This window comes from Ursus americanus, chromosome 19, assembly GCF_024610735.1.
Source record: "Ursus americanus isolate L20-20 chromosome 19, mUrsAme1.1.p, whole genome shotgun sequence".
Taxonomy (NCBI): Eukaryota; Metazoa; Chordata; class Mammalia; order Carnivora; family Ursidae; genus Ursus; species Ursus americanus.
In genome coordinates, this window is record NC_142145.1 from 25220986 (window position 1) to 25234406 (window position 13421).

The 13421-nt window shown below is 54.8% G+C and overlaps 1 protein-coding gene across 3 annotated transcripts in view; it reads left to right on the forward strand.

Annotated features, from left to right (window-relative positions):
- The window catches only part of ZBTB7C (zinc finger and BTB domain containing 7C), a 343127-nt gene that overhangs the window by 318038 nt on the left and 11668 nt on the right, over positions 1-13421 (forward strand). For all 3 annotated transcript variants that reach the window (XM_045790028.2, XM_045790029.2, XM_045790027.2), the window contains one exon: positions 11468-12694. In XM_045790028.2, the coding sequence (XP_045645984.2) occupies positions 11484-12694 (1211 nt within the window). In that variant the 5' untranslated portion in view covers positions 11468-11483. The remainder of the gene's footprint in view (positions 1-11467; positions 12695-13421) is intronic.

Here is a 13421-nt window from a genome sequence, read left to right on the forward strand (position 1 = left end):
CTTTATTTTGAACATAAAGAGGTGTGCAATTTTTCTTAAAAGAAAACAAGTCCTCCCTGCCCCCCTTCACCTCATCCTCTAATAAATAAAGGATGAATAAATAATGAAAGAACAGCAGCTTGAAGGGGCACCACTTTATTTGGCCCGGGGCTCCCACGGGCCAACCGGCCGGTGCTCCAGCCATCACAGGGGGACCCTCCTGCTGGATGCTCTGCTGGCAGCCCCTCCCGCCTCCCTGCAACTCACTGGAGAGGGCCCTCGTTGTGTTCCTGAGGCTATGCAGCCCACTCGAGAACCTTCTCTTTCTATCTTTCCTGCAAGGTTACTCATTGGCAGTAGAAAAGTTGATGGCCTTGTTTGGGGGGGGGGGGGAGCACATATGCGAGTTCTTCCACAGTCTTTTAACCACATTGCTTTATGACCTTGACCTCACTTTACTTCTGTTTCCTGATCTGCAAAACGGGTACAATATCAAGGCGGTGAAAGTACTTTGCAAAGTAAAAGGCTTCACACCACCCCTTGGGTGAGGGGTTGGGGGCACACACACCCTTTGGATTCACCCAGATGCTTGCAGGCAGATGCTGCAAAGAAGGGGTTCGTCTAGGGAGAAACTGAGCAGCTCTGACACTCATACCTCCGTGTCCCTCCATCACCAACGTCCGGGTACGGAGCCGCCCCCCGTTCTTCCTCGCCCATCTCTCAGGCCCCCCTCCTAGGTACCCCTCAAGTCTGTCCCCTAGAGTATGTTTCACTCCTGTAAGAATTTTTGAGGAAAGAAGCCCACCTGGCTTTTACCCCTACTCCAACCCCTATGGGTGGTTCCAGACCTTGTTCTGATCAAACCAAACAAATGCAGGGTGTGGGGGGAGATGGAGGTGGCGATGATGGGAGGGTGGGCGTTGGCAAGGGATGAAGCGTGATACCATGGACAGTCTGGGCTACAAGGCAGGAGGTCTGGGGTCTTTGTCTCTTACCTAGTTCTGTGACCTTGGGCAAGTGTGTTTACCGGCATGAGCTTAGGCTTCTCGTCAGCAAAGTAGGCCAAATAATTCCTTCTGTACTGGGGATCCTAGGAAAATGTATGGAGAAGAGCAGAGGAGGACAAGCGTCTCAGAATCTAGCGCTGGACTGCACGAAGCATTGTGGACTGAGGCTTCAGCAGAGAAACAGTGAAGCAGGAACTCGGGCAGCTGATTACAGGAGAAAAATGCTCAGACCCCCAGCCACAGGGACAGAAAACCTAGCCATGGCTGGGATGAGAACCCAGGAGTGCCTGACTCTCAGGCCTGGCCCCTGGCCCGGCCCGCACATGTCTTGTCCTGTGGATGGGGCGGGGAATGAGGCATTGGAGGAAAGAGAAGGGGAAGCACAATTGTGTGAGGCGGGGCGGGGGGAGCTGAATTCCAGCTGTCAGGAAACTCCTGGCATGGCCATCACCTTTGGCAGAGGAGGGAAGCTCAGAACTCATTTCACAGAAACCAGCCAGCTCCCAGCCCCAGGCCCGAGGCGCGCTGGGGACTGTGGGCTCTGGGTGTGTCCTGGCCGGGTGGCAGAGCAGGTGGGGCCGGCTTCTCCCAGCTGCGGGCACCCTGCCTGGGGTGCTCCGGCAGGCAGGCTGGAAGTTGAAGTAGCCCGGCCCAGCCTCCCAGCCCACACGTCTGGCCCCAGCTTCTGGGGCAGCTGAGGCCCCGGGGCATTCCGGGGCCAAGGGGTGTGGCTGCCCTGCTTAGGGGAACTGCCAAGGGCTGGGTGGGGCCCGCCCGGCAGAGGTCTGTGGGGCTAGCCAGCAGCTTGGGTCAGGCCCCCCTGCCCCTCTTTTGCTCTGGCCCACCAGCCCCTTGCAGGTTTCAGGGCCTACACAGACCACCGCCTGTAGGATATGAGTGGCTGCCACCCAGCCTCATTACCAGGTCTGGAAAAGAAAGCCACATACGTTCCCAGCCCCTTTGCGGCCCCCTCACCCTCACGGCAGCCACCAATTCTGCCAGGTGGCTTGGAAGCTCCGTGCCCAGGCAGGGGAGGAGCCGGGGCTCGAGACCAGTGGGGCTGCTCCCGGGGCAGCTGGAGTCTGCCGGCTGGGGCCAGCCTGCCCTTGGGGTTTGGCAGATAGAAGCATCATCCTCAGCTCCAGATTTGCTGAACTGAGCAGGATTCAGAGAGATCCTGGGCTTGTGGATCAAAGCAATAGAATTGTCCCCAAAATCACACCACCAAGGCAGCCAACAAGGACAGGAAAGAGATGGGACTGGAGTAGGCATCAAGTCCCACCCTGCTGTTTTCTAGCTGTGTGACTTGGGGCAGGTCACTTAACCTCTCTGATCCCCATCCATTGGGGGTCATAATAAGGATGAAATTAAGGAATATAAGTGCCTTATGAATGACAGGGCTCTCTTCAAATGCTAGGTGTCCCCAAGAAGAGGGCTGGAGCCACCCTACCGCCCTTTACGACTTCAGGTTTATCCCCACTGTGTTTTTGAACCGATCTCATTCATTCAGCATCTACTGTAGTCCTGGTTGATGGTATCCGGAAAATGGCCCAGACGTAGAAGAAGCAGACCTTGCCTTAGAGCAGGTGAGATCTAGGCCATTACTTCCCTGTTTCCCAGATAAGCAAACTGAGAGCAGCCAGAGTATGTCATTTGCCTACCATGCACGTCACATTCCTGGTAAAACCAGTCCGAGAACATGGGTCCCCGACTAGCACCTCACGGGGGGCACCGTCATCTATCAGAGGACAGAGGCTGGGGCATTGGAATGCCCTGGTGTGAGTTCTAACTAATCTGCTGTGTGACCTTGGGCACAGGCTCCTGTCTGTGCCTCATTTTCCCCATCTGTAAAATGGGCATAAAGTTTATGCCAGCCTTGCCTACTTCCTGGATTAGAAGTACAGGAGACAAGAGCCATGGAAGGGCCTTGGAAGATTGTCATGCCCTACACGAGCCAGGGGTGGCCCTGGGAGCACGTAAAGGCTGTTCTCGGGGTATCATTGGGAGAGGTGCTTAAATAGTGTGGGCTTCTAGAAAACTATGCGAAAGGCAAACTAGTTCCCAGTAAGGTCCTACTTCCCTCTGCCAAGACATCTGTTAGGGGTTCACATCCTTCCTGGACTTCGTCACTGCGGATGCTTCTTGAGAGCTGACTGTGTACCAGGGGCACTTCACGCGCCTTACGTCATCACACCCACAGGATGACTCGAGGGAGAGACCTGACTGTCATCCCCATTGCACAGATGAGGAAACTGAGCTCGAGGAGGGTAATGGCCAGAGGCCATCAGCAGGGGAGCCCGGATGTGGGCCCAGGCAGTCTGAGAACGGGCCCTCACCCTCCACCACCCCGAGTAGGGCCTCCTGTTCCCAGAAGGCCATCAGTCCCCTTCAGGCACCTGCTGGCTGAACACTGCTTCTTCCACGATCCCACATGGGATCCAGGTTGAACATAGTTTCAGAGGGGATTCTGGAAACCTAAAGCCTTCCAGATCCAAATGGTGCTCTTCCCGCCCCCCTGTCCGGTGAAACGCTCTCTACCCTGCACAGGGCAGACAAGGCCGCTCCTCCTGAGAGCCGGGCCTGATCGCCCGGCCATGGGTCTCTGGTGCCTTTCTGTCCGTACCTCTCATTTGTACTTGGCACTGAGACCCCTGACACACATGGGTCTCAGCCCCCTGGCACACATCCCTCGGCCCTGGCTCTGATAAATCTCCAAAGTTAGAGACAAGCTTTGGGGAGAAGCATTCAAATCCCAGTTAGACTTTGGAGGAGGCAGCATGGTGGAGGGGAATGAACACGAGCGTTGGCACCAAGTGCCCCTGGGTTCAAATCCTGCCGTGACACTTGCCGGCTTGTGGCTTTGGTAGCTCACTTACACTCTGCATACCGGCTTCTGGATCTCTAAATTGGAGGTGAGGATGAAAAATAGGTACCTTTCAGAACTGTGTCAGCTGAGGAAGAATTTGAGGTGCAATGACCGACTTGTTACGAGCCATCCATAAATGGTAGCTAGTATCGATTATTATTGTAAATGCTAGCCAGCTCGCTTGACTGGTTATGAAACAGGACACAGAATGATACCAAAATTCAAGTCACATTCAAGAAATTTGTACTGGAGGACTTCTAAAGCTGGGTTTCTTTCCCCTTCCTTCCTTCCTCCCTCCCTCCCTCCCTCCTTCCTTCCTTCCTTCCTTCCTTCCTTCCTTCCTTCCTTCCTTGTTTCTTTCTTTCTTTCTTTCTTTCTTTCTTTCTTTCTTTCTTTCTTTCTTTCTTTCTTTCTTTCTTCCTTTCGGGAGAGAGAGAGTGAGCTGCGGGAGGTGGTGAGGGAGGGGCAGAAGGAGGGAGAGAATCTTAAGCAGTCTCCACACTCGGCCTGGAGCCTGATGTGGGGCTCAGTCTCAGGACCCTGAGATCATGACCTGAGCCAAAATCAAGAGTTGGATGCTTAACCAACTGAGCCACCCAGGCACCCCTAAAGCCAGGTTTCTATAAGGCATTCCTTATAGAATATTCCTGATGGCCCTTCCAATCGCCCTGCCCCCACCACTTTTCTGTTTCTTTTATAGGACCACTCCTCCCCTCCTTAGCTAGTACACTGATGGCATGCCCCCTCCTCCTGGTTGGGAGAGAGAGGGTCACAAGCACCATACCTGGGGTGAATAATGTTCTCATTCTACAGTTGAGTAAACAGAGGCCCAGAGATGAGAAGTGCTGCTTTGGTCAGACAAGGCTACTCAGACCTCCCTGGGCTCTAGAACCTTCCCCGGAGGGCAGAGGCCCAGGGGAGGTCCTCTGGAGTGATGACCACATTGGAGAAGTTTTCACCCATCCTGCGTTCTCCCTCTTCCACCTCCTTCCACCATCTCCAAGCTCCTCTTCCCCCTCTTCCCCTCTCTCCCACTTCCCCCTGTGTTTCTGATCTTTGGGGTTTTTTCCTATCCCCTCCCAACCAGAGGTTTATATTTTGCATTATGCCTCTCCCGGCTGCTGAGAGTTTTTGTTTGGTTTTGTGTATGTGTGTGTATTTGTGTGTGTGTGTGTGATTCTCTTTCCTGAGTGTGTTATTCTTGGAGACAGGACTGCCCTGGGCTTGGGCGATGGAGGGGATGGAGGAAGGGGATAGAGGGCCTGGGCGGGAAGGTGGGGGTGTGGCGTGGCATCCCCTTGGGGACACTGCAGTCTGCTGGCCCTCTAGGGCATGGGAATCTTAGGGTCACCAGGGAAGCTCCCAGAGTGCACTGAGGGGGCACTTCTTCCCAAAGAGACAATGAAATAGCGAGCGGCAACCCCGCCTCCTGCCTGGAAAAACAGCCCCCAGTGACATGATTACATCCGCTCCTCCAGGAATGGGACAAAAGCTGTGAACCAAGGCACACTGAAAAGTCGTTGCTGGGCAGGCAGGCCAGCCTTCGTGTCCAGGGTCACCCAGGCCTGTTGCCCCCTCCTCATCTCCATTTTGCACCTGTAGCTTCTTGAAATCATGACAATAGTTACCAGGTTTTCCATGACCTTGAGATGATAAGATGAAGAAACAGAAGCCCAGAGAGGCAGAGGGGACTCCCAAAGTCACACAGCTAAGGGTTCCCGATTCCCAGTCCCAGCAGACATGACTCCAAGAGCACGCGAGATGGGACATTTAGTTAGGGACGGCCACCCTCCATTCCCTAGTGGGCTCCAATGAGACTCTGACCACCAACCCACAGGTCAGTGGGTTGTGTCTCCTCTATTTTAAAAGGTGGGAGAAAGCTTAAATAATTGTAAGAATTTTCTCTGAGAAACATTTAAAACGTGTTTGTCTTTAAAGGAATAAGCCCTTAGCAAGCAAGAAAACCTGGCTCTCCATAAAGAACTGATTTTCTGGGATTTTACTGATCTTGACTTGATACTTAACAGTCACAGTTTCATTTACAAACCATCACCTGAGATGTGTCTCTGAGCACAAGGACCCTGCTGCCCATGTGGCAGCTCGGTGGGAATTTGGAGAAGGTGCCATTCCCTCACTACGTCTACTTGCATCTATCAAAACAGCCTTGTAAAACGCTGATTTTGTTAGACTGAAGCTTTTAACCGCCATCTGCTCAACAGTGCATATCTATAATGTCTGTGAAGTCAGTAGTGCCCCTGTGTAAGCCACCTATTGCTGCATAACAAATCCTCTAAAATCAAGAAACTTAAACCAAAAGTAAACGTTTGCTATCTCACAGTGTCTGCGGGTCAGGAATTCAGGAGTAGCTTGGCTAGGTGCCTTCGGTTCAGCATCTTTTGGAGAGTTACAGGCAGGCTGTCAGTGGGGCCACTGTCATCTGAAGGCTTGACTGGGGCCAGAGGACCCACTCTCACAGTGGCTCATTTGCACAGCTAGTGAGCTGGTGCTGGCTGCTGGCAGGAAGCCATGGTCCCTTGCCATGTGTACCTCTCCATAGGACTGCTTGAGTGTCCCCATAACATGGCAGCTGGCTTCCCCCAGAAAGCCTTTTATGACCTCCTGTCAGAAGTCACACACCATCACGTCCACAAACGCCATTGGTTACTCAGGTCAGCCCTATTCATGAGGAAGGGGACCACTCAAGGCCATAAGTCCTTGCTACCAGGAGGCAGGAATCATGGGGTGGGGGACAACTTTGAGTCTGCCCTTAGAGGCGGTGCCATTGTATAGTGAAGACCTGCACAACAGTAATTTCAGTGCTGCCGGGCCCCTGCCGTAGACCTTCACCAACCGCGTGCCGGGACCGTGCTAAGCATCGTAATGACAGTCTGCCCTCAAGCAGCTTAGAATCTAGCAGAAACACCAAGACACAGAAAATACATTACAGTACAAGGCAGAGTAAGATAAATGGCTGGAGTCATCAGGAGTTCGGGAGATTAAAGGCTGGAGAGGCCTGGCATCTGAACTGAGAGATGGAGAAAGGGTATCTGAGTGGAGTCTTGAAGTGTGGGTGGTGTGGGGCCCCCTGGAGAAGGAGGATGCTGGATGTGCGGGGTGGTGGGTGCTCTCCAGCCAGGAGCTTGGCATGAGCAAAGGCACGGAGGCTGAGAAGCAAGATTCGTGTTGGATTAGAGGAAAGAGGGTGCAGGGCTAGGATGTGGGGCACATGTGGGATCAGTGCTGTGGGCAGTCAGCTCAGAAGGTGCCACGGGAAAGCCTGATGGAGCCTCAGCTCCGTCTCCTCCTCTCCCCTCCTCCCCTGTCGCCCGGCGGAGCTTTGCCAGAACCCCCAGCAAGGGGGCTGCTGGCACGGAGCAGGGGAGGCTGCCCAGGAGCAAGTGGGTGAGTTCTAGGGTCCCCCCTGGGGTCTCAGAGGAGCCACTGCCCACTCTGATGAAGGCAGCGTCCCGGAGCTTGCTTGGGAAGTCTTCCTGATGCTGCAGCCCCTGTGTCCGGCCATGCCCTTGTCTGCCCACTGCCCCTGCCTGTGTGGCCCTCCCGGGAAGGTAAGGCCAACCTCCCCTGCCGACCCAAATCCTTCCCACCCCTCCTGCACAGAGCCACGCCTGAGCCCCTCTGAATGCCCGGAGTCTGGGCCCCTCAGGTGATGGCGGGGACCGCCGGCCCTTCTTGGTTGCCTCTGTGGAGCAGGGGTAGGAGGTAGGTCGGTTGTGGTTAAGAGCTTGGCCTGGGGAGCCAGGCTTCAGACTGAGATCCTTATGCCATGACTTTATGTTTCTGTGATTTATCCTTTGCGACTCCTTCTCCGCCTCTGTAAGATAGGGACGCTGATGATGATAGGAGCTAAATCCCAGTGGTTGTGAAGATGAGCAGGCCTGAGGCCCGATGACGGTCCTGATCCCTCATTCGGGAACCCCGTCATGTAGGGTGGGCCTTGGCCTGCGGAGAGAAGGTGCTGGCCGAGGTTGGCCCGGCCCTGTCCTGCCAGTCGGCCCTAGGAGGCCTGAGTGTCTGAAGCAGGAAGCTGGGGGCCAAGGCGGTGGGGACCAGGGTCCTCAAGTCCCCTTACTCACTGCACAGAAGGTCATGTTGCACCTGGCTGCAACGAGCCGCCCACCTGGGACGCACAGCAGCCATGGCAGCTGTGAAGGAGCCACCCAGCCTGGAGCCTCTCAACTTGCCGGGGATTCTCAAGCCCTCCACTTTCCCTCTGGCGCCCACCATGACAGCAGGGAGGCCTGGGGTGTCAGGGAAGGAAGGAGCCTCAGAACTCACTCTGTGGCACGGACAGTGGAAGCCCGCAGGCTGGGGATGCCCTCCCCGGTCAGAGAGAAAGAGGGGAGTCCTACATAGGACCTCAGGGGGAGCCGAGCCTCCCAGAGAGATGTAGAAGTGGAATGGTTTCTCAGTAGACGAGAACCAAGTTAAATGGGGCCATTCAGAGCAGAACTTGGCCCCCCAGACCTAGAGCGCCTTGGTGGGACTGCCCACTTTGCACTTGCTGTTCCCAAAGCCTGGAATACTGTTCCCTACATCGTCCCATGACTGGATCCTTCTCACCATCCAGGCAAAGGACACCTCCTCAAGGAGGCCCTCCCTGACCACTCTGAGTAAAGTAGTCTCCCTTTCCCCACCACCTCACCCACTACTGTAGATAGATGATAAATAACATTGGGGTGGAAGAAGATTTATTAATTGGTTTAGGTTGTTTCCTATCATTTGATTTTTTAAATTGAACTTTTTATTTTTGACGTAATTTGTTGATTCACGTTTGGTTTTAAGAAATAATCCAGATATCCCACGTCCACCTTACCCAGTTTTCTCCAATGGTAACAGCTTTCAAGATCACAGTAAGACATCAACCACGAAACTGACCTTGACGCAGTCTAATTACAGGACATTCCTGTCACCAGGAGGGTCGCTCATGTGGCCCTTTGATAGCCACGCCCACCTTCCTCCTGCCCCGCCCCCTCCTCAGCCACTAGCAACCCCTCCCATGTTCCGCATCTCTATAATTATGCCACCTTGAGAACATTATGTAAATGGAATCATACAGGATGTAACCTATTGGTATTGGCTCTTCTCACGCTGGCTTATCCAGGGATTTTTATGTATCAGTAGCTCCTTCCTTTTGATTGCTGACTAGTCCTCCCCGGTATGGACACGCCACGGCTTGATGAACCATTCACCTGTTAAAGGACAGCCGGGTTCCTTCCAGTTACTGACTACTATACGCGAAGCTGCTGGGAACATTTGCATTGAGGTTGCGTAGATCCAAGTCTTTCTTTCCCTGGGATAAGTGCTCAAGAGTAGCCTGCTGCGTCATATGGTAGTTGCAGATTTAGATTTTTAAGAAACCACCAAATTGTTCTCCAGAGAGGCTGTACCATTTTGCATGCCCACCAGCAATGGCTGAGTGGTCCACTTTCCCCACATCCTTGCCAGCATTCAGTGTTATCACTGTTTTTATTTTAGCCATTCTGAGAGGTGTGTGGGGAGCTCTCATTCCTCTTTGGTGAATCTTGCGTATCTTCATCACAGTTACATCTCTGCAAACTGGGTTAGAGCAAGGGCCTTCTTAGTCTGCTCTCTGTGCGTCCCCAGAGGTCAGGGCAGTGCCTGGTGGAGGGAGAAACCCAGTGACTATTTAGGGAATGAGTGCACAGCCTGTGGGGTCTCTGGCCCTTTTAAAGATGAGAAGGTGGGAAGGCAGCAAGGCCTTCATTCTGGGAAAGCTTCTGAGCCCCTCCTCCCAGTGGGATGGCTCAGGGAAGCCTTGGGCCCTTGGTGATGGGAGGGGATGGGAGGGGAAGGAGCACCAGCACCCTGCACTTCCCGCCAAGCTCCTGGTACCTCCAGACCCCCTTCCGGGCACATACTGTGTGCCCAGCACTCCTCGCTCCTCCCCTCCCACTGCATCTGCCTTCCCAGGGTAGAAACATCCAGAAGATAAAAGTGTGGAGATCCCCAAAGCTCTTCCCATGGGAGCACGAGGCTTTCATGTTGTGTTTTTATTTTTATTTTCTCTCCACTGTAATCGCACTGGGGTACGGGCCGGGCCTTTGCTAGGATTTATGCATGGGCCACAATCAAGCTTTGCCCTAAGAAGAAGGGTCCTCCAGGTAGTGGCACAAAAATTGAGCTGGCTTTTTGTCCAGGTCGAATCTGCTGACTTGGGCTGTGAGTCTTGCTCCCTGCAGGGAGGTGATACCTGGTGTCCTCCGTCCTGCACCTCTCCCTCCTGGTGGCTCTCACTGGCCACACTTCATTTTTATATATATAGAATGCTAAGGGGTCTCAGAAGAGGCTTCTCCCTGTAGGGGATGCGTTTCCCTGAGGGTAACAGAATACAGACAGGATACATTAACGAACAAGGTACTCGAATTTAACACGGAATTTAAATGTGTATTTATACCTGAAACAGCTCACAGATATACATATAGAGGAGGTCAGTATTTAAAAGAAAAAAAAAAAAAGATCAAGATTTGCCAAAGGAGAGAAACTTCATCAACTGAGATGAAGCCAGAAGTGAGGTCCACAAGGCAAAACCTATGCCCTAAGGCCCCCATTCCCGTGCCGAAAATGGGCCACGAAATCGGTTTTAAGGTTCCTAGTGGCTGTATTCGTGCTCCGCCTGCCATAAGAGAGCAGCCCGGGCTCCTACAACAGAGATGGATTTTCTCACGGCTCCGGAGGCTGAAAGTGCAAGGTCAAGGTGTCTGCGGGTTTGGTTTCTTCTGAGGCTTCTCTCCTTGACTTGTCTTCTCACCATGTCTTCATGGGGTGGTCCCTCCGTGTGTGTCTGTGGCCTCCTTTCCTCCTACAAGGATACCAGTCAGACCAGATGAGGGCTCACTCCTACGACCTGGTTGTAACTTGAATCACCTCCTCAAAGGCCTTACCTCCAAAGACGGTCACATTCTGAGATACCGAGGGTTAAGACTTCAACATAAACGGGGTGGGCGGGGCACCCCAGCTCAGCTCCTAACAGGAGCCAATAGGATCAAGAGGGTCATGCATTATCTGAGTCAGAGGTTTGGGGGAAAAAAACAAAAAACAAAAACCACGCGCACACACACACAAAAACAGAGCATTTTCCCAGCAGGAGCCCTGAGTGGTAAGAGAACTTCCCCCTATGGCCTTGACCCATGGTTGTCGTGGGAGTAGGTGGTGGACGCCATCCCCGTAGCACACAGAGCGGTTGAGGCTCACGTGGTCCATTCTGGTGTTTCGCAGCTGCTTGCTAATGAAGTGGAATTCAGTGAAAACGTGCTCGCGAGAAGCTTCCACAGCCTGGGCTGCATGGCATATGCCAGCTGCCCGGTGAGAAGCCTGACTCCAAGGGCCTCCGGGGTCCCCGGAGAGAGCCTGCATGTCGGACAGTGAAAAGCCAGGCTCTGAGCTGTAGGGGGTGTTTGGCAAAGCCAAGGGGGAGGAGGGCCGGCCTCCTGGTGGAGGGGGAGGCCTTAAGCAAAGGCAGAGGTGCTGTGGGCAGCGCGCCTGCCAGCCTGGCCTCCCCGGGGGCCCCAACGCTGGGGGTCCCCTCCCGGGACGACACCTCTAACCCCGGTCTCCTCTCTGTGCATCCCCTCAGGGCTCTGGCTGAGACCATGGCCAATGGCATCGACGAGCTCATCGGCATTCCCTTCCCCAACCACAGCAGCGAGGTCCTGTGCAGCCTGAACGAGCAGCGGCACGATGGCCTGCTCTGCGACGTGCTGCTGGTGGTGCAGGAGCAGGAGTACCGCACGCACCGCTCCGTCCTGGCGGCCTGCAGCAAGTACTTCAAGAAGCTCTTCACGGCCGGCGCCCTAGCCAGCCAGCCGTACGTCTACGAGATCGACTTCGTCCAGCCCGAGGCCCTGGCCGCCATCCTGGACTTCGCCTACACCTCCACGCTCACCATCACCGCCTCCAATGTCAAGCACGTCCTCAACGCCGCCAGGATGCTGGAGATCCAGTGCATCGTGAACGTGTGTCTGGAGATCATGGAGCCCGGCGGGGACGGCGGGGAGGAGGACGACAAGGAGGATGACGATGACGACGAGGATGACGAGGACGAGGAGGATGAGGAAGAAGAGGAGGAGGAAGAGGAGGAGGATGACGATGACGACACGGAGGACTTTGCCGATCAAGAAAACTTGCCTGACCCCCAGGACATCAACTGCCACCAAAGCCCTTCCAAGACGGACCATCTCACAGAGAAGGCCTACTCGGACACGCCCAGGGACTTCCCCGACTCCTTCCAGGCCGGCGGCCCCGGGCATCTGGGCGTGATCCGGGACTTCTCCATCGAATCTCTGCTGAGGGAGAACCTGTACCCCAAGGCCAACATCACCGACAGGAGACCCTCCTTATCTCCGTTCGCCCCCGACTTCTTCCCGCACCTCTGGCCAGGGGACTTCGGTGCCTTCGCCCAGCTGCCCGAGCAGCCCATGGACAGTGGGCCACTGGACCTGGTCATCAAGAACCGGAAGATCAAGGAGGAGGAGAAGGAGGAGCTGCCCCCACCCCCACCGCCCCCCTTCCCTAGCGACTTCTTCAAGGACATGTTCCCCGACCTTCCCGGGGGGCCGCTGGGCCCCATCAAGGCGGAGAGTGACTACGGTGCCTATCTCAACTTCCTGAGTGCCACCCACCTGGGGGGCCTCTTCCCGCCCTGGCCGCTGGTGGAGGAGCGCAAGCTGAAGCCCAAGGCCTCCCAGCAGTGCCCCATTTGCCACAAAGTCATCATGGGGGCCGGGAAGCTGCCGCGGCACATGAGGACCCACACCGGGGAGAAGCCATACATGTGCAATATCTGTGAGGTCCGCTTCACCAGGTGCGTATCACTGCCCTCGGGGGGGTCGGAGTAGGGCACGGAGGGCTGGGATGGAGACAGCCGGTTCGGGGGAAGCCCAGCTGGATCCAAGATGCATGGCAAGTTTATTTGCTCGAAGGCGTGCTAGGCATTACCTGGTGTGGGGATTTCCAAACTCGTTTTAAGAGCTAAAATGTTTTCGAAATACAGTATGAGGTGGAAGGCCAGGATAGGGTAGAGATGAGAGCAGAGCTGTTCTGGGTAAGTCAGAAGGGAGGGGCCTCGGCCCCTTGCTTGCTTGACCTCCCTCTCCCCTTCCCCACTGTGGATCCAGGGAGCCAGGTTGAAGCCCCCGCGTGGAGTGCCGCCTCTTTATTTCACTGGGTGCACGCTCGGCCTGCCAGGGACTGTCCTAAGTGTGCCGCACAGGCCATCGTCACGGCCACGCCCTGGAAGGTGGAGAGGTGCCGTGGCCTTTGTCTGCAGATGAGCAGTCTGCCCCCTGTGGCCAGGTGGCCGCCGCCGTAAGCACGCGGAGAGGAAAACGCCCGAGCTGGGACTCATATGACAGCAAAACCTGTGACCAGGAGCCCCCAGAGACCCCTGTAGTCCTCTCAGTCCTCTTCTGGATCTGATCTGAGGGATAAGCCTCTTAACGTTCTCCCCCTTGACTCTCCACGTTAGGAAGGGGTTAACTTTATGTGGTTATAAAATTTGAAATTTGAAATCAATACATTACAAACCCTCC